Source organism: Heptranchias perlo, chromosome 17 (genome assembly GCF_035084215.1).
Source record: "Heptranchias perlo isolate sHepPer1 chromosome 17, sHepPer1.hap1, whole genome shotgun sequence".
Lineage (NCBI taxonomy): Eukaryota > Metazoa > Chordata > Chondrichthyes > Hexanchiformes > Hexanchidae > Heptranchias > Heptranchias perlo.
Genome location: NC_090341.1, coordinates 27,816,106 through 27,843,683, shown reverse-complemented (window position 1 = coordinate 27,843,683; position 27,578 = coordinate 27,816,106). Strand labels below are relative to the sequence as shown.

The 27,578-nt window shown below is 43.7% G+C and overlaps 1 protein-coding gene across 3 annotated transcripts in view; it reads left to right on the top strand.

The window, feature by feature from the left end:
• The window catches only part of LOC137334218 (protein FAM107B-like), a 178,674-nt gene that overhangs the window by 133,296 nt on the left and 17,800 nt on the right, over window positions 1-27,578 (top strand). For 2 of the 3 annotated variants that reach the window (XM_067998821.1, XM_067998822.1), the window contains one exon: window positions 12,027-12,201. In XM_067998821.1, coding sequence (XP_067854922.1) covers window positions 12,027-12,201 — 175 coding nt within the window. Of the gene's footprint in view, window positions 1-58; window positions 176-12,026; window positions 12,202-27,578 lie in introns of those variants that run through there. The other variant, XM_067998823.1, reaches the window with a different exon arrangement.

Here is a 27,578-nt window from a genome sequence, read left to right as displayed (position 1 = left end):
TATCATAATGCTTGTGAAATCCAATGCTGAGTTGTACTTTAAACTGTTGACATTCAAGAGATACACAGCGCCATAGGTTTGATCTGTGAGGCTTTGCTCATGCTCCTGAGAAAGCACAGGTACAAAGGGAACTTCAACGGTTGAGAAATGAAAAGTATTAGTTTGAAGTTTAAAGGTAAGTGTCTGGATGCAATAATTTCACCAAAACTGTTTCTTTTTCCCCATCTTTACTGGGTTCCAAGTTTGCTTCACAGGATCACACATTTATTTACATAAGCAAAGTACTGCATATTACAATCAAATGGAAGGTAGGATCTAGGCTACAGGTACGGAATTGCCTCTCTCTCTGCGTGTAGCCGTGTACACTGTCAGAGCATTACAAGTGAGTCTAAAATCAGAGGTTAAAATTGTAGAACACAAGTCATTTTGAGAGCAAAGCGAGGGGTTTCTTTTGATTGTGTTGTGACTGGTATCCATTTCAGTTTCTGTTTATTAAAAGAACTGTGCGAACAAATTATTTTATGTTGTTTCTCTTCAGTATGAAATTTATTTGTGTCACATAAGCTATCTTCAAAGCCACATGAACCCCACTCAGGCCTGAGCTCCTAGAGGTCGGTGACCACAAGAGCCTGATCCTAGCATCAGCAGCCTTCCACCATCCATACTGAAGCCATTGGGGGAAGCACCTTGTAGAATAGGCAAGAAAATACTTGAGAAAAGAACTTTAACACATGGATGAACTTTATATTTTATGGCTCTTCTGTCAGCCATTAAAAAAAATCACAACATTTGACTTTGTGGCTTTGCCTGCCTTGTGGTTCTGTAGTAGTGGGTGAGCCTGAAGTGTCAAGTGTCATGTATATCAATGGTCAGAGGTTGGAAGTTCTTTATTACTGTGTGGAAGGACTAGTAGCGAGAGTGTTGAAGCTGTTAATGTAGGGGTGGTTGAGTGGGCAGGAAGGAGTCGATCAGCTGAAGTGTCCATCTGTCATTTGACTGTGAAGAGGTCTGATGTTGGGCTTCTGCTCCATCCTCACCATTGTCACGGTTTCCCTCGTCAAATGGTGAAAGGTCTTCACGCTGTAGACCTGTGCTATCCCCGTTGTACAGCAAGGTTGTGTAGAATGCAGCAGACAACTGCAATCCAGGAGAGACTCTGTGGGAAAGCCTCCAGACCTGTCTGGACAGCAAAAGCATTGTTTAAGTAGTCCAGTGGTCTGTTTGATGATAGCTGTGGTGGTCCCATGGCTCTACTTGTACCTTCTTGCCAATTGTTAAAAGAACTGTGCAAACAAATGATTTTATGCTGTTTCTCTTCAGTATGAAATTTATTTGTGTCACATAAGCTATCTTCAAAGCCACATGAACCCCTCTCAGGCCTGAGCTCCTAGAGGTCAGCACTTGTCCCCAAGAAGCCAGCCTCTGACTTGCTGAGCCTGGTCAAAGAGTGGGAGGGATAGTGAACTAGCACAATATCTAGGTATTCTGGGCGTTAAATTGGGCCGTGTAGCGCCCGTTGTTTCGGCGGTACACGGCCTCACCGACATCCAAGATGGCGTCTTGGATGCGCACGCGCGTTTCCAGCGTGATGTGCGCCAGACGCCATCTTGGTATAGGAGTTAGCACAGGCGCAGATAACGAATGCTGGAATCATGTAAAGTAGGGAGAAAATGGCTTCAATCAGTGTGCAATGTTGATTTAAAGTGATAAGTCCCAAAATGGTGTGTAACACTCAACTCAACGCAGTCTTAACCCTGACCACCTGAATGTGTCTTAGAGTGCCTGGAAGACCCCCCATCAGTGCTATTTAAAGCGACCATGCAGGATTTACAGGTTAGTGGCTGGATCATTGATTCTGGCTGCTGAGACATTTGTAATTGTTTTTGGAGGTCTCCTAGACTTCAATACTAGGACACAGGGACCTAGCCAAACATTTAGAGCCAGGATGTGCAGGAGTGAAGTTAGGAAATGCTTCTACATGCAAAGGGTGGGAGACATTTGGAACGCTCTTCTGCAGACGGCAGTTGATGCTAGCTCACTTGTGAATGTTAAATCTGAGATTGATAAATTTCTGTGAACCAAGGGTATTAAGGGATATGGGGCTAAGGCGGGTATATGGAGTTAGGTCACAGGTGCACGATGATCTCATTGAATGGTGGAACAGGCTCGAGGGGCTAAATGCCACTGCCACTTGCTGCCTCCTGATATGTGCCACCTTTTCCTGCAACAAAGTGAGACGTGTGTCTGGGTGATGTGCCTGTCATAGTTGAATAGCTGCCAGTGTGTGTGGCCTGTGAGTTGTGGGTGGGCAGCTTGAAACAGTGGTAATGTGTAAGGGTGAGAGAAAGCATCTGGTTGGAAGACTTGAGTACTGATGGAAAGAGTTTTTTGGTATGTGGGGGATGTAGTGCATGATGCAGTTGGTAGGAGACACCACTTGACAGTTGACCTTACTCCTCTCTTTAAAAGACTGAGCTCCCCCGGTGGTGGAAAGTGAAAATTGCATTGATTCCATGTGCAAGGCCTGGAACAGAACGCTGATTGCAGGTGAGTCCTCGGGCCGGCCGAAACTTGCGTCCTGACTACGCAGGGGTCATTGGGCACAGGGTAATAGCACATCACGCAATCCACGCCCAAGAACGACCCCTATCCAATTTTTTCCCCTATGACTGCTACCAGGAATATGGGCACAGACCTGCACGATGAACTGGTGGTGATCACTCACCAACAGAACTTTAATGCAGTGGAAGCATATTCTATCTGTGAAGGCTACTGGTTCATTGGGAGATGTCCTGATTAGTACATGGTTGCAGTCAATCAAAGCCTGAACTTGTGGGAAGCTTGCTATGGCAGCAAAGCCTACAGCCTTTTCCTGCAGGCTGCTGGAGGATGGTTTTAAACCCCAAGAAAGGGTGGGTGTTGAAAATAGTTGTTTTTTGGACCACGACTGCAACCCGGCTTTATTTCTGGGTTTAAAGTCAGCGCGTAAAAGTACAGGCTTCCCACTGGGAACACAAAGTCCAAACATTTTGTGGTTGCGACTCTAAAAAACAACAATTTTCAACTCCCTCCCGCCCCCAACCCATCTGTTCTTGGGGTTTAAAATCACCCCCCTGAAGCTTATGGGGAATGTTATAAATTTGTTGGCCTTGACAAAGAGGGCTTCGGTGACCTGCATGACACAGGCATGGGCTCCAGACTGAGTGGAAAGAGCCTGAGGCAAAATAATTTTGGGCTATAGTTACTTTGACAGCCACATGCAATGCATGGCCAGCTGGGAGAGTGGGTTACAGGTCTTGTTATAAGAGGCTGAACAGGTTTATGACAGCCTCTCTGTAGAAGCATAGCCTACTGATGCATTGATCCTCTGAAAATTAGATGTAACCGATTCTTGGCCTATAGACCCTTGGAGCATGGTGGGGATGCTGGCAAGCGGTCCTCCTGTGTGGTCTCCTCAGACCCCCAACTGCTGCTGCTGCTGCTCTTCTTGCTTCTCTTCCTCCAACCAGAATAGAGTGGCCAGGATGACTCCCATCTTCAGTCTCTCACTGGGCTTCTTGAAGGCTTTGAAGCAGAAGAAAACAGAAAATCAGCGATTTCCAATGGAAATCATTGTGAAGAAATCCACCCAGGTGAATTTTATGCAGATTCCAATAATCTGAGTATTTGCAAATGAGTGCCCCTTTAAATAACACTTCCAAATGTCATTTTATGCCTGCACTACCTGGTAGTATTGGGAGGGTCAAGCACTGTGCACTATTTCTGCTTTTTCCACTGAAAATGGTGTTAGGGGCCAATTGCCATCATAGTATCCCAATTTAAATACTTCAATGAGGTTCCTGCCTGATTTGGGTTAGTATCTGGGCTGCCGTATTGAAGGCCCCAAATAAAATGGCGGCAGGCAAGAACAGGATGGTAAGTACACCTCCACGATTTTTGGGCTGCTACCGGCCCGTGCCTGCGGGCAGAATGAATTAAAATCGGCCCTACGAGGTCACATCGAACTATTTGCAACTCAGTAAGTCATGTCCACTTTCAGTAGGCAGAACTCTGTTTTAAAAGTACAGTTAGAGCTGTCTCTAACTCTATGATAAATTTTCCACTTTGTGCTATAGTATGAAGTTGTCACTTCGTATTTTGTGATCTAAACAATTCAAAGTATGGCATTTGTTTAGAAATGGGTTTCCCCATTCATTCACGCACATTATTTATTGTTCTCTTTGGGTGGAATGTATGCATGGGCGGAGAGGGGTTACTTACAAATTTACAAAAGCCATCACGTTTATTTCTGATGCTTTTTTTGATATAATATTCCAGTCACAAAGCAGCGACAGAGTTTTACAAACCAAATTTAATTAATGTAATGAGATTCAGCAAAAGCAAATAGATACAAGAGAATTTTAATCCTACCCATCAGCAGAAACTGGCCATGTGGGCAGTTAAAATACCCTCGGTTATTCACTCACCAGATCACCTGGATCTTGCCATTTTGGATTTTAACGGTATGCCCCAAGCCGACGGGATCCTAATTCACATATGCAAACCAGGTTATGATGACGTCATCGGGCCCCAACAGCGATTTTAACTTTGACCTGAGCGGAGAAGCAGCATGACTTTCCCGCCAGGCGAAGGCCTGTGGGAAGAGGATCGGGAAGCTGAAAAGGCCCTCCAAGGTTCTCTGTTCCTGCACCCCCTTTAAAATTGTACCATTTAGTTTATATTGTCTCTCCTCATTCTTCCTACTAAAATGTATCAATTCACATTTCTCTGCATTAAATTTTATCTGCCATGTGTCTGCCCATTTCACCAGTCTGCCTATGTCCTCCTGAAGTCTGTTACTATCCTCCTCACTGTTTACTACATTTCCGAGTTTCGTGTCATCTGCAAACTTTGAAATGATACCCTCTATACCCAAGTCCAGGTCATTAATATATATCAAAAAGGCAGTGGTCCTATATCTGACCCCTGTATACTTGCCTCCAGTCTGAAAAACAATCGTTCACCACTATTCTCTGCTTTCTGTCTCTTAGCCAATTTTGTATCCATGCTGCCACTGTCCCTTTAATCCCATGTATTATCTTAATACATATTAATTGCTGATGTCTCTTTCACAGAGTCAAGCTTTGATTCCTTTAAATAAGCTCTTGCTGATATCCAAGCAAGACAGGAGTCAGTCATAGCTCAGTGGGTAGCACTGTCATCTCTGAGTTATGAAGGTTGTGGGTTCATTTCCTACTCCAGTGACTTAAGCATAATATCTAGGCTGACACTCCAGTGTGCTACTGAGGGGGTCCAGTCTTTCGGATGAGACGTTAAACCGAGGCCCCGTTTGCTCTCTCAGGTGGCACTAGTTCGAAGAAGAGCAGGGGAGTTCTCCCTGGTGTCCTGCCCAATATTTATCCCTTAACCAACATCAGTAACACAGATTATCTGGTCATTATCAAAATGCTGTTTGTGGGACCTTGCTGTGTGCAAATTGGCTGCCATGTTTCCTACATTACAACAGTGACTAAACTTCAAAAAGTAATTAATTGGCTGTAAAGTGCTTTGGGATGTCCTGAGGTGATGAAAAGTGCTATATAAATGCAAATCTTTCTTTGAGTAGAATAGAGTTCCTCACATCCTTGTGGAAGGATGTCTGTGAGTGGAGATTATAAGCCATTTGCAGTAAGTAAATATGTAATATCAATCAAATGAATTGAAAGTTCTCTCAGGTAGCGTTCTCTGCAGTAAGACAGATGGTTGCATATTACCTGCAGTGTGTATGTGTAGATAGATATAGATAACTATCTATCTGTATGCATAGATATATATAAATAAGATATTTTAAATAGGGTAACAAAATGTGAGTCAAAATCTGATTTCCCCCTTGCTCACCCCATGGCTTAACTAGAACTGTCAATTCTCAATTTAAAGTAGTTAGTACCGAGCTGCAAATAGATTGTCTTCATTACTTGGCTTCTCAGAGCAATATTGATTTTTTGAGTGTTCTACAGTAAAGTGCTGTCTTCGCAAAAGCAAAAGCCCTCCCTGTGAAAGTGTTGGGTCTGGAAAAAAATACTATATATTGCAGAAATTAGACGCTGAAGCCAAACTTCTTTCTGTTTAATTATGAAACTCGTTATACTGGCAGAAATTTGTGTTGTTTGTTTCTCAGGAACTGGATCAAATCATTTTGTATCTATTCTGTAGGATTTGCTGTAACAATCCAGACATGTCTTGTCTTCAGTATAATCAGCAAATCAATGCTGATCTTTCTCTGTATATCAAGATTGGTCTTTGGATTTACTAGCATAGATTTTCCTGCTTGAGTTACGCTGGCTCCCAGGTGGACTTTGGCGGTAAATGCAACTCGAGTCGCTCCACCATCTCCCCATTCACCTCTGCCACTTCCAGGATTTCCCACCAGAAGTGATGGAGGATGTATAATATTTCCACTCGTATATTAGAGTTGCCCAGTCTAGTTGGAGGCATTCCTGGAGGTTTGACCATGTGACATTCTGACCACGTGACAACTGACCATGGGACATCTGACCATGGGACATCTGACAATGGACATCTGATCATGTGGTATTTGATCACATGATTTCTACAAATGTTACTGCATTTACCTTATAAAGGTTGGGTCCCGAGTATTTTTGCTCATGGTTTCGCACCAGCAGCTGCCGTGCAACAAGTTCCAAGAACCACTCGTGAGCAGGGGACGAGAGGAAACCGAAGGTGGGGTAGAGGGGAAACCGAGCAGACCCCCCCATTTCAGAGACCCCCCCAATTCAGAGACCCACCCCGATGCCAAGATCCCCCCCCCCCCCCCCGATTGCCGTGACACATCCCCCGATTGCCGAGATTCCCCCCTTTCCCGATTGGCGATCCTCCCCACCCTCCTGACTGCAGGTGGTGGCTCTCTGGATTGGTGGTCAGGATTCCTTCTTTAATAGATTCCATGTCGTGAGCTATTTCAGTGCCCAAAGTAATCAACAGTAGAAAATTCCATTATCAGAAAACCATTTAGTCATCAGCACACATGTCAACCATCATCTTTTTTATACTGACTGTCACCTTTTCAATGTTTTACAAGAAAAATCAGCATTTTTCTCTGGCATTGGAAAATTCAAAGTCATCACTGCTGCTAACTATGCTTATGTGTACTGCAATGAAAGTGATGGAATGTTGGGTATTCCTGCAGCTTAGGTTATGACAAGCCTATGTCCCACTGCATTTTCACTCTAACTCCTCGTCTTCACATGTCAACGGTCTATTTTCAGACTGTTTTGAGCTGTCAGCTTTTGCAGAGATGTTTCAAGTTTTGTTGGCCAGCTCTTGCTAGCTTTCTCGGTTGGCCTGTATACATCATTCCCTCTACCTGAAGCATAAAGTCAAGGGATTGCTCCAGTATTCAACCAGCCTCTTTTGGAATGCAGAAAGAATAAGCACTCCAGCCTGAGGGGGGTCAAGGAGGAACAGGCAATGAGATGGCTCTCTGCTCTGCACAGTTAACTCTCATCTGCACCAATCTCTTCTACCGCTTTTTCATGACTGTGTTGTCCAATAGTAGTTCTTCCTGCCCCCCCCACATCCATAAATGCTAAGATGCTAGAATGGGGATTAGCACTTAGTGCAAGTGAAAATGGTGATGCTGGGTGCTCGGGTGTTATGTGCTGCTGTGGTTCTGGCTGCATCCCGCTGCTTCCTGTCCCATCATCTGTAAACAGAGCAGAGATAAATTTCCAAGGACTTTAGTACACTTTGCCAATTCACTGTTGCCTTTGTAAGTAATGATGTAGAAAACTGATGTTCTCAGTGTGATAGCATTGAGTCATTCAGTTAACTGCTCTGCAAGTTAAGAGAAGACAGCATGAATTTGGCACCTACCAGTTGGTGCCCAACTCTCCCACCTTCTTGACTGGAATATGCTCACCGTCACCATATCAGTGTAGACCAGCGTGCTTTGTTCAAAGTTTGTCAGCGGCCTCATTGTGTTGCTGTTTACCAATGCCACCACCTTTCCCTGTCGAAATGGCTTGAGTAAACATTACATGCTAGTGCTGTACTGTTACATCATACACAGTACAAATGTAATGAGACCTCTTTTAAATTAAAAAAAACCTTCACTGTGACATCTTTACACAATTATCTGTGTCAGTGCAGGCTAAGTACATCTCATAATTATGTTTGCAATACCTTAATCTATCAGATTGAAAAATGTGAATGCAGCACATAATAGATGCTGCAGCATTCAGTTTCTAAACCAGCTTGGCAATTCACTTTCAGACAGCCTGGAACCAAAATTAGTTGGTGGACTGTCCTTTGGTCCTAAATGGTCATTTTGTTTCTCATGCCATTACCTATTTTTCTTGATAGGGATTTTGTTTAATTTATGTAATGTTATGTTATTGATATAAGGTCAGATTCAACTTACAACAGGTTAACTCCCAAAGAGGGACAGGCCATTTAGAGCGTTGATTAGGATTGTTCTCAGAATGAAATACCAGACCGCCCAGATTACAGACATCGGGCTGTTTACTTTTACATGTCATATCAGTTTTGAGAGAACAAGAATTTGTTAAGTATGTTCAATAGCAGTTTGAACCCTGATAGAACAGTTTACGTTCGTTATTTCTAGCTTAGCTTAACTGACAATACAAATGTCAAGCTTCCACACCTAGGGAGTGTTTCTTCATGGTTTTAACTTTAGAAACTTGATAGACCAATCCTAGTCACACAGAGTTCAGGGAAGAATCCAAGCGCTCGCTCTCTCTCTCTCTCCCTCTCCCCTTCTCTCCCTCTCCCTTGAGAAAGTGAGAGACACAGAGAGATCTCACTCTCATGATTATCAGAGAGAAAGGGACTCCAGGCAGGGGTGTGGTCATGCATGGCCTGAAACAAGAATTCAGGGCTGACTATTTCTAGGGACATCTAGTTTATAAATGGGTTCTACCTAAAAAGTTGCACATTTAATTGTTTTTATTTGGCACAAGAAGCAGTAGGAAATAGATATGACTCACTGGAAAACTGCATTCTGTTCATTAATATATTGCATGTAAAATGAACCAGCTTGTTGTCTTACTAGAGTGCCCTTCAGTCCATCTATCATAAAGACAGGAAAATGTACATGACGGCAAGTATAAGGCCATGGCATCCATTATATACAACAAGGGATCTATTGTTATGATGCCCAGGTCACACTATCATTTAGCTTAATATTGGGCAGTAAAGGTGTGCTTCTGGGGTCCACATACAGGAGTAGCCGGTGATATTGAACATGAGGAACTGTCAATTGCAGATCTGTGAATTTGTAACATTCTTGCTAGTGGTATGTATTTGTGCTGCACTCTGTGTATAGTGGTTTTCAACATAACCCACATTTCTCCCATGCTTTTTCCTTCTAACTGTGCTGTCCAATCCACTTTCCTGAGCTCACTCCTTATTTCCTCAAAATCTGCCTTATCAAAGTTAAATGTTGTTTTTTGTAGTGTACAATTCCTGTCAGTAAGTAAGAACACTTACTTTCCTGTCATGCTTTTTTGGTCACACTTTACTGTATAGCCCTTTTTTTCTACTTACTTTAGATTGTCTAATTTTTCCTGACACATTTATTAATTTATCAGTTTATGCTAAACAATTTATAATTTAGCAAAACTTCCTGCAGGTGGTATATAAATGTTACTATCTCAAGCAAATTTCTTCCACCTGATGAGTGGGATGCAAATGTATTAATTGTAATTCACTCATATATTTATTTATTAGAAGAGCAGAAGGCTGACCAAACTATCCAATCAGATCACTTAAAAATAATTTATTTTTGTCCAACACTTTTTCTCAGTAATTGAAATTTCTGAAGTCCAAATATAAATTTTTAAACAAAATCAAAACATCAAGAATTACATATTTCACAATAACATGATTAAATTTACCATAGGTCTATATTTTAGTGAAGGACTCAGCCTCTCTCGAAATCCTGGGCTTGCAATTGATATTTTTCTCTCCACAAGCACTTTTTGCCGACAATTCCCTGAATGCAGCAGTCTGAGTATGTGTGGAGTGCAGAATTTCCCAGCATACAACAAGATGATTCTTAGTGTACAACTTGAAAACTCTCTTCCCTCCTGCAGCAACAGGAATTCTGAGATTCTTTATCCAGACAATTTGAAAACCAGCTAGATAATTAATTTAAAAGCTTTTTTTCAGAGAAAGTTTCACATTTAGACTATTGTCAAGTATTTAATTTTTACTTCAGAGAAACAACCTTTGTGCTAGCAGCGACTGCTTGTAAATCCTGCCCCTTGCAGTAGAGTGGAAAAGCACATAATAATTTATAATTTTTTCTCTATAAAAATCTGACAACATCATAAGGCATTAACTTGAGGACTTTCATCTGAGGAATAATCTGGATAACAGCTAGATGGGCCATTCAGAGAATATCAGAAACAAGTTGCAAAATTAATTTTAAACGGTGTAAGGGAATGATTGTGCCAGCTGTATTTTGTTTAAATCTAGAAATTGTAATTAATTATTGTTCACAGAAAATGCATTTTAGATTTCTCAGTACAAATTGTAGGCCTGGCTTTCACCCACCCTGCCCGGCAGGAACGGTGCAAGCAGCAGGTTAAGATGGCATGTGGGTTCATGCTGCATTCCAACGTGTTCCCAACACCCCCCCCCTCACCCCATCTTTACTTGCCTGATTTCAGGCACAGGAAGGCGCCCACCCTAGAGGAGCGGGGGCCTAATTTAAATGGCGAAATCACGACCCTAAGACATCCTATTTTAACTGCGAGCCCCAACTAAGGACTGCACAGTCTCAAACCCGCCAACAAAAGCAGGCAGGCAGCAATGGGAGATTTGCTTGTAGTATTATAGAAAAACTTTGCATATGCATACACTTCTTGTCCACTTTAGAGGGGTAATTTTGACTTTGGGTGACAGTGTAAAACGGGCGATATCGATTCAGCTGCCCATTATACACCTCTCCTGATTTTCATGTCCATTGACTTCAGTTATTAAATTACTCCCTATGTATCTATCAGACGTGACACTCCCTAATGCAAATGTGTACGTTACACATGAGGGGGAAAAGTACAAAGGAATGCATTTGGAATGTACAGATAAAACTCTCCAACAACAGAAAATACTGGAGTCACTAGCCCAGATATTCCACCATTGCAGACTTGGACCACACCTTCAGTTATAGCAGGTCTTCCTCCCACCACAAAGATATTGTCTTGATCGCACCCAATTTTCTGGTCTTGCGCACATTAGCATAATTATGATGGGCCTCCCTTGCCTCTACTGAGAAATCTGCCTGGAGGCCATGTGGAAGATTGCTGCAGCAGGTCCTCGATGGGCTACCACAGCACTCCATTGCCAGTGGTCACTGTGGTGACAGAAGATATTTAAAATATAAAAAAATGTTTTCAAGTAAGCACGAAACGCACTTAAGTGCCCCTGGCCTTCAGCTTTACTCTGGCGCAAATGATGGAACATACATTGAATAATGCATTTCTGTCGTTTGCATACTGTTTCAATATGTCTGCCCATTTATAGGAGAATGTGTTGAACATCACCTGTCACTTCTGGCAGGAAGTCTGAGGAATATCAAATTGGAAACATAAAAATGGGCCAGCACTTTTGGGCGAGAACTTTCATCGCAACTTGTGCCAATTAATTGGTGCCTTTCAACTGTTATTAAATGGGGCATTATCTCCTGCAAACTATTGTGCAGGAGAGGCCGAATGGAATTTACAATTGTTAGCACTGTAAAGGTAACTTTGCCGCTGTTACTTTCTGAACTTGAGGTATTTGGCATAAATAACCTTCTGGGATAAAACTCCGGTCAAGCATTTACAATATCTTTGGAGTTGACTTCCTGCAATTACATTTATCTGAACAAAGGAGTAACAACAATCAAGTGGCTGCAGCCTGCACAGTAATCCCTTCATTTATAAGCATATGTACATTTGGAAGCTTGTAGGATTAACAATTTTTTTTTGCTGACAATATTAACATAATCATCTTCTCTTCTTTAGCCTCCATGTACTCTGAAAGGCACAGCGATCCCTCGGAGATCAGCAGTCTTATGGCAGAGCCTGATTATTTTGATAACAACCCTGATCTTATCAGGCCCAAGAAGCTCCTTAATCCAGTCAAAGCCTCCAGAAGTCACCAAGAACTGCACAGAGAACTCCTCATGAACCACAAGCGGTGAGGAAACTGTCATTCACATTGTCTTCTTGTGGCTCTGCACTGCATTATATTAAATTATATTCTACTGATGAGTCTAACATAATACCATGTAGACTTACAGTTGTAATGGGACGTAGGTTAGACAATTTATTATTCGGAATCAAAATTCCCCTTTTTTTTAGACAAACAATCTGAGTTGTAGAGCTGCTCAGGGAGATGTATAATTCCATTGCAATCCATGCAGTAGAAATGTTGTTAAAGATTTATGTGGAGTCTGTGCTTTACAACTTGCTGCGTCAGTGTTTAAAGTGAAGAGGGGGTGCTCGTTAACCCTGGCCTTTCATAATCTTTGAACTCAGTTCTTTCATATTTCTTAATATATAATCTGAAAAATATATATTCAAGAAACGAGAACAGAATGTTCTGATAATTTCCTACAATAAAGTTAATGTAAAAAGAATTGTAAGTCATGCAATGAAAATACATTCTAATTTACCTAACACCACAAGAGAAATGTGGGGAATATTTAAAAGATTTGTTTTTGCATTTCCTGAGTTTCTGATTGTTGCGTGGTATATATAGAATGTACAATGAAATGATTGAGATTACACTTTTTCCCAGTTGTGAATAAGACCTAGGACTATTAGAACCTTTTGAATAAGAATTCATGCTGAGACATCTCTGGTAAATTGTCAGTAAAGTTAGTTCTAGCTGGCAGGGTGGGGGTGGAACACTTGTTACTGAATAACCTTTTAGAACTGAAAGTTACTGCAATCTTAATAATTTTTGAGATTTTTTCCTGCACACTGCAAGTGGATATTTTCAATGAAAATGTATATTCTATAAATTCTATGTATATTGTGAGTTTTTTTAGCCTGATTATGAAGATCAGACTCCAACAGATTAAGACTGAGATAGGAAATGGAACCAGATCGAGACCTGGGTGGATGGCATAGACGGTTTGGGACTTGGGCGGGAGTTGCTCGGGCGGGAGTTGCTCAGGCAGGAGGCAGAGGACTATTGGGACTCTGACCCATTAAGGGCCAAAACACCTCTGTGGAAGCTTTGGAGCCCACTTTACTGCCTGTACCAAATGCAAGGAATCTTACAACACCAGGTTATAGTTCAACAATTTTATTTTAAAATCACAAGCTTTCGGAGATTATCCCCTTCGTCAGTTGAATGAGACATTCACCTGACGAAGGGGATAATCTCTGAAAGCTTGTGATTTTAAAATAAAATTGTTGGACTATAACCTGGTGTTGTAAGATTCCTTACATTTGTCCACCCCAGTCCATCACCATCATCTCCACATCATGTACCAAATGCATCATTATTACAAAGATTGTGGTAGGTTCCACTTTCTACTGCCCTTATAATCCAATAAATGATTCATTTTCACTCTCATATTTCTGCCCTGCCTTCCTATCCTGAATGTCAGCGTATACTAATTCAGGTGCATGGTTCAGTGCATGCAGGGACCTCTCTGGTACATCACAGCCTAGCCCTATCCTGTCCCTGTTCAGCATTCACACACACACTTTCCAGCAGGAGTCCCTGAGTACTAATAAATAGCAGGAACCCAAGTTGATTTTCCCACCCTTCTGTAACCCTGAGACATTAAAGCCAATTGTAGGACCACCATCGCTGCCCCAACTAAGGGCAGCTATCATGCACAGACCAGAGAGCAATCCAATCTCACTACCACTCCACATGGTGCAGTTATCCATTAAACTATGGGGGGATCCACAACAGTCATTTTTAAAGTGATACCATCACGGTGCTGCTGCCTATTCTTATTGTAGCATGACAACCAGCTTTAATCCAGTTTTATCTTTAATTGGACACCTGTAATGTATCCGGATGATTTGAAGTGGGTGTAAGAAAAAGCAAAAGAAACCAGGGTGATAATACATATAAAGGTAAAGTACAACCTTAAAAACTAACTGAGATTAAACAAAGACAACAGCATTACCATTTACTGTTCTATTCGGTAACAGCTTCATTTGGATCAGGCTGACATTTTGGTAAAGCAGGATTGACTGTTATACTACTTTCAGCTCCAGCATTTCAATATCCCAGCAGCAGAAATCTCCTGAAGCACCAGCTCACTCCACCTGCTGGGTCCAATTTTCACCAAGCCGCTAAGTCACCTACCTCAGTTGTGTCACTTCAGGAGTCACTTTGCAGAAGCAAAGCACTTCTACAGGAGAAGATGAAAAATCAGAAGGAGAGACATCTCCACGCCAACCCACACTTCTAAGCTGGTCTCCCACCTTAGTCGCAGTTGATGTGCGGCTTGGAGAGACTAAGCCAGAAAAGTGCCAAGGAAACTGAGGAATTTTCCCTCACATAAGAAGAATGAATAAATATCTCAGCAATGTGCAACAGATATGTGCTATCTGTCCTTGCTCATTGTCCAGGGAATTCATTGGTTCTCCAGTTAAGATCCATACATATCAATAGACAGACTTTTTTATATGGTCATGTTTATTCTGTTTGATTACAAGTCTGCTTCATATGCAGATTTGTTCCCATTCACTTCTGGCTACTATATTTCCATTAATACAAAGCCTACTTTGTGGATGGATACATTAAGCTGCACAGTGGCTGAGTTTTTAAGATGAAGTGATCTATGAGTGGAGTTCATCACGTTCACCACTGTTCCAATGTCAAGACCATGGGGTAAATTTTAACTCCACAAACGGGTGGGTTGGGGGTGGGTGGGAAGGTAAAAATTGTTTAAATGTAAAACCTGACCCCAACTTGCCTCCAACCCGCCCGCTTCCGGTTTTAACAGAGGCGGGTCGAGGGGTGCATGACCCAACCCGTTCTCAGGAGGCCGGTTGGTCACTGAACTCTTTTAAGGAGGCCATGGGCCTTCATTTTGGCAAGTTTTTTATTTTTAACTCCTGGGGACTGGGATTCTCGGGCCTTCTGCTTCTTGCCAAGTAAGAGGAGGCGAGAAGGCACGGCTCAGCAGGTAAGTGCTTTTATTGCACTTCTTTTGGGCCTGGAGGAGCAGGAGTGCTTCCTCCAGGCTCAACAAGCCTACCTGCCACGATCCCACACATGCCGACCTCCACTCCCTGCCACGATCTCTGACCACCCCCCCCCCCATGTTTGACCCACCCCATGATCTCCAACCCCCCCGATGACCGACTCTCCACGATCTCTGACCCCCCCAATGGCCCCTGACTCTGACCCCCTCAATGACCAGCCCCTCCCCACAATCTCCGACCCCTCTGTGAGCTCCAAACCCTCACACGATGTCCAACTCCCCATGACTGAGCCCCTATGAACCCTCTGATGACCGACCCCCCCAATGACCCCCGACCGTAACAGCCCCTGATTACCAACCCCCCCGATGACCCCTGACCCCAAACCCCCGATGACAGGCTCACCGTGACCCTTGACCCCAACCCCCCCAATGTCCCCCGACCTCCCTGATGACCCCCAACCCTGACATGCCCCCGACCCCCACCTAAGACTCACCTGCTGGCATCCGCTCCCTTCCTCTCCTCCCGTCCGACTGACAGCCAATCTATCAATCTGGCTGGCCTATCGGGCGGGAAACCTACAAAAAAAAGAAAGATGTCCTTAGGTCAAAATCGTAAGGACGAACGGGAAACCTGTACTTCTGGGTTTCCCATTCTGGGAATTCCACCCCCCCACTGCCCTTTTCCCGGTTCCCCATTAAAATTTAGCCCGATGTTACGCTCAGAATTCTGAACAGTAAGAAAAGAATTCGCCACCCTCATTTGAAGAGAACTGCCTTTTTGACCAGAGATGCACTTTTTATTAGGCAGTGAATTAGCAGAATGCTTATGTGTCTGATTAACTAATACACCTCTTGTCTGATTTAGGACCCTGCTTTATTGTGTGCCAAAACCATTAACACCCAAGATAAACACACACCATCTCATTTATTACTAATTTAGCTTTTAATCTATGGTAGCATAGAAACCACATATACTCTATATAACAAAACACAAGGGTATATGTAGAACTCAGAGACAAGTGAAGATAGGATTGGCAGATCCTTAAATAAAGATTAATGAGAAACTACAGTTCAAAGTGGCTCATAGATCGAACATTCAAAGTTTATTTTGGGTCAAGTTGCCACAAAGTTATTTGTTCCCTACTATTTTAAAGTGTGAAAGAAGTCTGAAAGTTTTTTTTCAAAATCCTGGTCGTGATCATGATTAAAATGTGAATTTGTTTTGCTGGGATTTGTGGTTTGTATCTTCACCTTGCTGATCTTTCCCTTTTACCTTTGAGTTTTGGCTTTATGATGAACAGGAACCTAGGGAAAAGAGTAAAATTACACATATCTTGTGTTTGTGAAGTTTACCTGTGCAAATAAACTTCAGCACCTCAAGAGATGGTGGGAGGGAGATCTTATTTTTAACAGTTGGATTCTTCAACTCCTGACAAAACATCGGGAAAAACAGACCTCGTAAAAAGCACATTTTAGACATCTTGGTGGAACGTCTAGTACACTGGTAATACAGTACACCTTAGTCCTTCATTACATACCGCTGGTAGAGCGGCGACAAAGGTCTGTCTACATGACATAGCTAGAACGTTAGCAAGCACTGCCAAATGAAGAACATTCAGATAGAAATGTGTAACTGTGAGTAGGCTAATGAGGAGGGAAGGGAAAATCATCTCAGCATTGAGTTCAGTCTCTGCCTTGTTTTTCCTGAGCATTTGTTATTGTCTGTTACTCTCAGCATACCACTAAATCCTCCAAGGCAGTTCAGTTACAGTATCCTTGCCACTCCCCACACAAGAATGCTACTGATCTTCCCACTTTATGTGTCACTTCTCTCGCAACCGATTGCAGACAGCTGTTCCCCCGAGCAGACTCCTGGATAGGCACTGTCAACATTGGGTAAATTCAAAGGTGTCAAATACATAAGCATGATTAAAAATCTGACCCAATTGCAGGGGAGGCCTTTTTGTGTTTTAATCCAACTCCACTGTTCTATTACTGCTAATGTGGCTGCTACATGTTTTACCATTGCTTAATCTATCAGAAATCACACCAAGAAGGATCAACATTGGCTGCAATATAGAACCAGCTAGTGCAAAGTCTTGTCAAATCAAGTAAGTTTCAAATTTCAAAATAAACTCTGCGATTACTCAGTGTGTTTATCCATTCAGTAGCTCTGCCAAAGAGACCAGGAAAGTTCCATATTCAATGCTTGGTCTGTGCTGAGTTAGTTGGCCTCAGCCAGGGTCATAATAAGTATGTTACAATTAATCTCTGTGCCTCTAATTAGTGGGGAAAATTGGGCCAGGTTCCGGCTCTTGGATGCCATCCAGTGACGCCCCTACTCAAAATGCTTTGTGCACATTGGATGAGGACAGGATTCATTGCCACTGTGATGCCCCTGCAGTCAAATAGCCTACAATATTTATTGAGGCTTATATGACAAGTGAAACTTTGCATTTGGAATTTTGTATTGCTTGTTTATTTTGTGAGATATTCTGCATGGTTGGGGTGGTTTAATCCCCCTTTTATGTTTATCTAAGTGAGAACACACAAACAAGAAGAGCACAGAAAGGGTTAACTTAGAGATAGGCAAACCAGGAAGGACTGTACCCTCATGGTAGAAAAATGGCGGTTGAAATTTAATACGGACAAGTGTGAAGTACAGTTCATTGGCAGATAAAATGGGTGTCACAAGCACTCCATGAATGGGATTGAAATAGCTTTGGATGAAGTTGAAAGAAGTCTAGGAGCTTCAGTACTCTCGATGTCCAACCAGTTCAAAGCAGCAATCAACAAAGCCAATAAAATGTTGCACTATATAGCCAAAACAGTAGAATGCAAGTCAGCGGAAGCATGATCAAACGATACAGTGCTTTTATCAGGCCACACCTTGAGTACTGTGTCCAGTTCTGGTTACCAAGACACAAGGGAGACAGTCAAGTGCTGGACATGCAGCTGATCCCTAGTGCCAAAGGTCTGAGTTACAGGGGAGAGCTGGAAAAAATTGTGCTTTTTAGGCTTAGAAACATAGAAACATAGAAAATAGGAGCAGGAATAGGCCATTTGGCCCTTCGAGCCTGCTCCACCATTCAATATGATCATGGCTGATCCTCTATCTCAATACCATGTTCCCGCTCTCTCTCCATACCCCTTGATGCCTTTTGTGTCTAGAAATCTATCTACTTCTCAAATATATTCAGTGACTTGGCCTCCACAGCCTTCTGTGGTAAAGAATTCCACAGGTTCACCACCCTCTGAGTGAAGAAATTTCTCCAGCCAGGGGAAACATCCTCCCTGCATCCAGTCTGTCTAGCCCTGTCAGAATTTTATACGTTTCAATGAGATCCCCTCTCATTCTTCTAAACTCGAGTGAATACAGGCCGAGTCGACCCAATGTCTCCTCATACGACAGTCCTGCCATCCCAGGAATCGGTCTGGTGAACCTGCGCTGCACTCCCTCTATGGCAAGTATATCCTCTCTTAGGTAAGGAGACCAAAACTGCACACAATACTCCAGGTGTGGTCTCACCAAGGCCCTGTATAACTGCAGCGATCTGCGTGATAGAAAGTGTATGAGATTTTTTTTTGTTCGTTCATGGGATGTGTGCGACGCTAGCAAGGCCAGCATTTATTGCCCATCCCTAATTGCCCTTCAGAAGGTAGTGGTGAGCCGCTGCAGTCCGTGTGGTGAAGGTTCTCCCACAGTGCTGTTAGGAAGCGAATTTCAGGATTTTGACCCGGCGACGATGAAGGAACGGCGATATATTTCCAAGTCGGGATGGTGTGTGACTCGGAGGGGAACATGCAGGTGGTGTTGTTCCCATGTGCCTGCTGCCCTTGTCCTTCTAGATGGTAGAGGTCGCGGGTTTGGGGGATGCTGTCGAAGAAGCCTTGGCGAGTTGCTGCAGTGCATCCTGTGGATGGTACCCACTGCAGCCACAGTGCGCCGGTGGTGGAGGGGGTGAATGTTTCGGGTGGTGGATGTGGTGCCAATCAAGCGGGCTGCTTTGTCCTGGATGGTGTCGAGCTTCTTGAGTGTTATTGGAGCTGCACTCATCCGGCAAGTGGAGAGTATTCCATCACACTCCTGACTTGTGCCTTGTAGATGGTGGAAAGGCTTTGGGGAGTCAGGAGGTGAGTCACTCGCTGCAGAATACCCAGCCTCTGACCTGCTCTTGTAGCCACTGTATATATATGGCTGGCCCAGTTAAGTTTCTGGTCAATGGTGATCCCCAGGATGTTGATGGTGGGGGATTCGGCGATGTTAATGCCGTTGAATGTCAAGGGGAGGTGGATAGACTCTCTCTTGTTGGAGATGGTCATTGCCTGGCATTTGTCTGGCACGAATGTTACTTACCACTTATGAGCCCAAGCCTGGGTGTTGTCCAGGTCTTGCTGCATGCGGACACGGACTGCTTCATTATCTGAGGGATTGCGAATTGAACTGAACACTATGCAATCATCAGCGAACATCCCCATTTCTGACCTTATGATGGAGGGAAGGTCATTGATGAAGCAGCTGAAGATGGTTGGACCAAGGACACTGCCCTGAGGAACTCCTGCAGCAATGTCCTGGAGCTGAGATGATTGGGCTCCAACAGCCACTACCATCTCCCTTTGTGCTAGGTATGACTCCAGCCACTGGAGAGTTTTCCCCCTGATTCCGATTGACTTCAATTTTACTCGGGCTCCTTGGTGCCACACTCGGTCAAATGCTGCCTTGATGTCAAGGGCAGTCACTCTCACCTCACTTCTGGAATTCAGCTCTTTTGTCCATGTTTGGACCAAGGCTGAAATGAGGTCTGGAGCCGAGTGGTCCTGGCGGAACCCAAACTGAGCATCGGTGAGCAGGTTATTGGTGAGTAAGTGCTGCTTGATAGCACTGTCGACGACACCTTCCATCACTTTGCTGATGATTGAGAGTAGATTGATGGGGCGGAAATTGGCTGGATTGGATTTGTCCTGCTTTTTGTGGACAGGACATACCAGGGCAATTTTCCACATTGTTGGGTAGATGCCAGTGTGGTAGCTGTACTGGACAGTTTGGCTAGAGGCACGGCTAGCTCTGGAGCACAAGTCTTCAGTACTTCAGCCGGGATATTGTCGGGGCCCATAGCCTTTGCTGTATCCAGTAAACTCAACTGTTTCTTGATATCATGTGGAGTGAATCGAATTGGCTGAAGACTGGCTTCTGTGATGGTGGGGATATTGGGAGGAGGCCGAGATGGAATCATCCACTTAGCACTTCTGGCTGAAGATGGTTGCAAATGCTTCAGCCTTGTCTTTTGCACTCAAGTGCTGGACATCGCCATCATTGAGGACGGGGATGTTTACAGAGCCTCCTCCTCCCGTTAGTTGTTTAATTGTCCACCACCATTCACAACTGGATGTGGCAGGACTGCAGAGCTTTGATCTGATCCATTGGTTGTGGAATTGCTTAGCTCTGTCTATAACATGTTGCTTCCGCTGTTTAGCATGCATGTAGTCCTGAGTTGTAGCTTCACCAGGTTGGCATCTCATTTTTAGGTATGCCTGGTGCTGCTCCTGGCATGCTCTTCTAAACTCCTCATTGAACCAGGGTGGATTCTCTGGCTTGTTGGTAATGGTAGAGTGAGGAATATGCCGGGCCATGAGATTACAGATTGTGCTGGAGTACCATTCTGCTGCTTCTGATGGCCCACAGCGCCTCATGGATGCCCAGTTTTGAGCTGCTAGATCTGTTCTGAGTCTATCCCATTTAGCACGGTGATAGTGCCACACAACACGTTGGATTGTGTCCTCAGTGTAAAGACGGGACTTCGTCTCCACGAGGACTGTGCGGTGGTCACTCCTACCAATACTGTCATGGACAAATGCATCTGCGACAGGTAGATTGGTGAGGACGAGGTCAAGTAGGTTTTTCCCCTCATATTGGTTCGCTCACCACCTGCCGCAGGCCCAGTCTGGCAGCTGTGCCCTTCAGGACTCAGCCGGCTCGGTCAGTAGTGGTGCTACCGAGCCACTCTTGGTGATGGACATTGAAGTTCCCCACCCAGAGTACATTCTGTGCCCTTGCTACCCTCACTGCTTCCTCCAAGTGGTGCTCAACATGGAGGAGGTCTGATTCATCAGCTGAGGGAGGGCGGTAGCTGGTAATCAGCAGGAGGTTTCCTTTCCCATGTTTGACCTGATGCCATGAGATTTCATGGGGTCCGGAGTCAATGTTGAGGACTCCCAGGGCCAATCGCTCCTGACTGTATATCACTGTACCGCCACCTCTGGTGCCAGTGGGACAGGTCATACCCAGGGATGGTGATGGAAGAATCTGGGACGTTGGCTGAAAGATATGATTCTGTGAGTATGGCTATATCAGGCCGTTGCTTGACTAGTCTGTGGGACAGCTCTCCCAATTTTGGCACCAGTCCCCAGATGTTGGTGAGGAGGACTTTGCAGGGTCGACTGGGCTTGGTTTGCCTTTGTCGTGTCCGGTGCCTAGTGGTCCGATGCTGGGTGGCCCGTCCGGTTTTATTCTTATTATGGCTTTTTTTTAGCGAGATTGTACAACTGAGTGGCTTGCTAGGCCGTTAAGAATCAACCACATTGCTGTGGGTCTGGAGTCACATATAGGCCAGACCGGGTAAGGACGGCAGGTTTCCTTCCCTCAAGGAACCAGATGGGTTTTTACGACAATCCGGTAGTTTCTTGGCCACCATTACTGATACTAGTTTTTTTTAAATTCCAGATTTTATTTAATTAATTGAATTTAAATTCCCCAGCTGCCGTGGCGGGATTTGAATTCATGGCTCCGGATTATTAGTCCAGACCTCTGGATTATTAGTCCAGTAACATAACCACTATGCTACCGTATCCATATGTGAGTTTATGGAGGTATGTAAAATATTAGACAGTATGGAAATGGTAAGACAAGAAAATTATTTAATTTAAATTGCGAGAGTAGAACAAGGGGACACAGGTTCAAACTCATAAAGGGCAAATTTAGGATCAATATCAGAAAGTTCTTCCCACAAAGAGTGATCAGTACATGGAATGGACTCCTGATAAAGTCAGCAAAAAGTCTGGAATCATTTTAGAAACAATTGGATGCTGCAGTGAGAGGACTTTCGGGTCTTTTGGATGGATGGACTGAATGGCCTTCCTCATTCTTTATTATCTTATGATCATAAGAGTAAGGAGGGGAATTTTAAATTGCAAATCGTGAAATTAGACCTTATATTAAACAAGGAGACCTTTAGTCGCAAAAGTCCTGTTTCAGAGATGTTTGGTGAAAAATAAAAGATGCAATTTAATTCCATATTAGCATTAGTTTGGGGCCCTTTGTACTCAATATAAAAATCCACCCTCAAGCCCAATGAAATAGTCTGCTTATTTGAGACCTGCTAGATTGATTCTTTTCTGATTGATATAATAATTGCATTAATTTTGTTCAGAATGTTGTTCTGTTTATCTCTAAATATGCAGGAGGGAATTGGAAGACAGATTTTTAATATCTGTGAACTTTGGTTTGTTGAGAAAATGCCAATTTTCTTAAGTCCTGTTATTCAATAATTATAATGTGGTCTACTCCTTGAGATCACTTCAGGAGTAAATAAAAATTGTTTTTAATCAGATTCCCATGACAAATTGTGAGAGAGTGAGAGTGATAGTTTGATAATTGAAAAGCATTATCATGTCAGCTGTTTTTGATGATTAAAATCTTACTGATGATGGAAGAACAGTGAGCCGTGTTCCATGCTGTATTTGAGTGGAGCCTGCCTTTCCTAACTCCACAACAAAGCATTTAGCAATTAAAATGTGTTAGCAATATTGCATCCTTCAGTGCAACATAAACATCCCATGAATATTTTGTGTCTCTTCTTTCTATCTTCTTCTCTGCCTTTCCCTTTCCTTTCTTCCCTTTTTCTCCATCTTGTTGCTATAATAACTAGCTCCCCTAAACAGAAGTTGACCCTCTCAGCTCACTTTTTTTTTTCAGCTCTAATCTTTAAGGTCTTAGTAAGGAACCATTCTTCATTGCACCATTCTGTTTAACCATTATGATCAACATTATTATCCCCGCCAGTTCTTTTGAATTCTCTATTTTCAGAAGTCGAATAACGCCTAATAATATTCCTGCCATTATCCTTGAGGTTTGAATCTGCACACTTTGGATAGTGTGTTTGAGATGCACAACACTTTTCAAGAAAGTACATAGTGTATAAAGGATGAAGTTATTGATGCCTTTCCGTTTCCACTACGTCTTGTCACTTTCTCAATAAATAAATATAGCTGCAGTTCCACCCCGGTCCTGCTGGTGACATTGCGAGCTACTGTTTTCAGCAACACCATCAGCAGGCAATTGATTATAAAGAATCATAAAAGTTATAACGCAGGAGACCATTCAGCCCATCACACTTGTGCCAGGGCTACATTTTCAACTGGAGCTATCTACTCTAATCCCATATTCCTTCCCTTTTCTTGTGCCCTCTTATATTTACCAATCTGCCGATCTGAGTTGGTACCAGGCGTGCGAGAGTGCAGGCACCAAGGTTCTCTGCTGGTGCACTAGAGATTTTGGGTGCAAGAGGAGGACAGAAGGAGGGATATCCTCTATCCACAGGGGTTGGGGGGGGCAAGAGGCCCCCCAGACATATACTCAGAAGACAGTGGGAGGCAGCGGGGGTCGAAGTCAATGCCAGGTGCAAAGCATCATGAACATGGATGCAGTGCAGGAAGAATTTCAATGCTTTGACATGAGTGGGCAAGGTGAGTGAGGTCAACTGTCAAGTGGCGTCTCCTACCAACTGCATCATGCACTACACCCCCCATCCCCCACATACCAATAAACTCTTTCCATCAGTACTCAACTCTTCCAATCAGATACTTCCTCTTACACACTACCACTGTTTCAAGCCGCCCACCCACAACTCACAGGCCACATTGGTAGCTATTCAACCATGACAGGCACATCACCCAGGTACACCATAAGAGATAGGAGCAGGAGTAGGCCATTCGGCCCCTCGAGCCTGCTCCGCCATTTAGTAAGATCATGGCTGTTCTGATTTTTACCTCAACTCCACTTTCCCGCCCTTTCCCCATATCCTTTGACTCTCTTGCTGATCAAAAATTTGTCTAACTCAGCCTTGAATGTATTCAATGACTCAGCCTCCACAGCTTTTTGGGGTGAAGAATTCCCAAGATTCACGACCCTCTGGAAGAAGAAATTCCTCCTCATTTCCATCTTAAACGGGTGACCCCTTATTCTGAGACTATGTCCCCTCTTTTTAGATTCCCCCATGAGGGGTAACATCCTCTCAGCATCTACCCTATCGAGTCCCCTCAGAATCTTGTATGTTTCAATAAGATCTCTTCTCATTCTTCTAAACTCCAATGAGTGTAGACTCAACCTGTTCAGTCTTTCCTCATAAGACAACCCTTCCATACCCGGAAGCAACCGAGTGATCCTTCTCTGAACTGCCTCCAATGCAAGTATGTCCTTCCTTAAATAAGGGCACCAGAACTGTACGTAGTTCTCCAGGTGTGGTCTCTCCAGCACCCTTTACAGTTGTAGCATGTCTTCCCTGCTTTTATACTCCATCCCCCTTGAAATAAAGGCCAATATTCCGTTTGACTTTCCGGATTACCTGCTGCACCTGTCGGTTGACTTTTTGTGTTTCATGTAGGAGGACACTCAGATCCCTCTGTACTGCAGCATTTTGTAGTATTTCTCCATTCTAATAATATTTTGCTTTTTTATTTTTCCTCCCAAAGTGGATGACTTCACATTTTCCCACATTATATTTCATCTGCCAAATTTTTGCCCATTCGCTTAATCTGTGAATATCCCTTTGCAGACATTATATGTCCTCATCGCAACTTGCTTTTCCACCTATCTTTGTATCATCAGCAAATTTGGCCACAAGTCACTCTGTTCCTTCATCCAAGTCATTGAAATATATTGTAAGTAGTTGAGGCCCCAGCACTGATCCCTGTGGCACCCCACCAGTTACAGATTGGCATTTTGAAAATGACCCTTTTATCCCGACTCTTTGTTTTCTGTTAATTAGCCAATCCTCTATCCATGCCAGTATATTACCCTCAACACCATGAGCTCTTATCTTGTGCAGTAATCTTTTATGTGGCATCTTATCGAATGTCTTTTGGAAATCCAAATATACTGCATCCATTGGTTCCCCTTTATCCACCCTGCCCGTTACTTCCTCAAAGAACTCTAATAAATTCGTCAGACTTGATTTCCCCTTCATAAAACCGTGTTGACTCTCCTTGATTGTATTATGAGTCACACGTCCCACTTTCTTGCAGGAGAAGGTGGCACATATCAAGAGGCAGCAAGCAGCCGTGGCATTTAGCCCCTCGAGGCTGTTCCACCATTCAATGAGGTCATGGTGGACCTGTGACCTAACTCCATATACCCGTCTTAGCCCCATATCCCTTAATACCCTTGGTTCAGTCTCAGATTTAACATTCACAAGTGAGCTAGCATCAACTGCCGTCTGCAGAAGAGCGTTCCAAACCTCTCCCACCCTTTGCGTGTAGAAGCATTTCCTAACTTCACTCCTGCACGTCCTGGCTCTAAATGTTAGGCTATGTCCCTGCGTCCTCGTATTGATGTCCAGGAGACCTCCTAAAACAGTTACAAATGTCTCAGCAGCCAGAAGCAATAATCCAGCCACTAATCTGTAAATCCTTCATGGTCCCTTTAAATAGCACCGGTGGGGGGTCCTCCAGGCACTCTAAGACACGTTGAGCTGGTCGGGGTTAAGACTGTGTGTTGTGTTGAGTGTTAAGTCCCAAAATGGTGTCAATCACTTTAAATCAGCATTGCACACTGATTGAAGCCATTTTCTCCCTACTTTACATGATTCCAGCGTTCGTTATCTGCGCCTGCGCAAACTCCTATACCAAGATGGCGTCTGGCACACGTCACACAGGAAACATGCGTGTTGGAGAGGCCGTGCAGCGCCGCTACAACGGGCGCTACATGGCCCAATTTAGCGCCCATAGATTCTGCCTCATTGTCTGTTGTGGCAAATACCTGATTTTATGTCCCTTGTTATTGATTCACCAACCAGTGGAAATGCTCTTTCACTCTTTACCTTCTCAAAACCTTTTATAATTTAAAAACCTCATTCTTGCCCTTAATCTTATTTGATCTCCTCATTCTCCTCGTCCTCTCTGCAGCCTTTGACACAATCGACCACAACATCCTCCATCAACACCTCTCCTCCATTGTCCAGCTCAGTGGCCCTTACTTGGTTCCACTCTGACCTATTCAATCATAGCCAGCACATCTCCAGCAATAGTTGCTTGTAGGGTATTTGTATCCTTTCCCAATATTCGGCATGACTCCAATATGGTACAGTGGTGTTTTATTAAACTTCACACAAGGGTCAACACCTACGCAAGCCGAGGCAGCAATTTACAGTGCGGAAGGAGAATTATATCACCAATTCCATGCTGGGTAAAGATCTTGCCCACTACGCTCAGGAGTCTTGCTGGAAGCTGGGGCTTCTTCCGTCCTTGGCCTTACCCTGCCTGGGGCTTCCTCTGTGTGGATCCGGATCCTCCTCGCGTGGCCATCGCTGACTGGTTCCTTTTCAGGTCAACCCTGACACCTATTCTGGTTCTCTATAATTTGACTCTTGCACTGGGTCTCTTTTAAGCCACTTTTGAGGGCGGGTCTAGGGGTTATTATTGACACAGGTGTTTTACCCTATTGGGGTCTTTCCAAAAGGCGTGGTGGCCAATTGGGTGTTGAATATCTTCCAGACAAAGGAAGAAGAGCAGGCCTGTTCCTTATCTCTCTCTTTGATGGGCAGTGGGTGTTGGAGTGGCCCCAAATATGTCATACCTCTCTGATTGACCAATCACCAGTTCACACCACTCATAAGTGCCTGGCCTCTCACGTTATCCTGTTATGTTTCTCTCAAGGTCAATGTTAGCAACTTTGAGTCCGTTATCTCATACTCCCTGTCTTGTCCCAGGCTGTTAGCTCTAAGAATCCATTGTCTCATGGACAGCTAGCTCCTTATTTCGTGGGTATGACTGAGTAACTTGTTAATGTCGCTATGGTTACTGCTTGTGTGCTGTGCTAGCAATTTCATATTCTCTTTAATTGTATTAAGGGATTTTAAGAATTGTAATGCTTGACAGATTCTAGGTTATATGGTTGATTACTATATATTTGCTTGATTAGTACAGAATGGAAAAAGGTGTTCATATAATGATAGCAAAAGTTACACATCAAAAATACATGTGGTACAATGAGCCTCTAGCCAAGCCGTTCCAGCACAGCTACAACACTGGTATCTACCCGGCAATGTGGAAAATTGCCCAGGTATGTCCTGTCCACAAAAAGCAGGACAAATCCAATCCGGCCAATTACCGCCCCATCAGT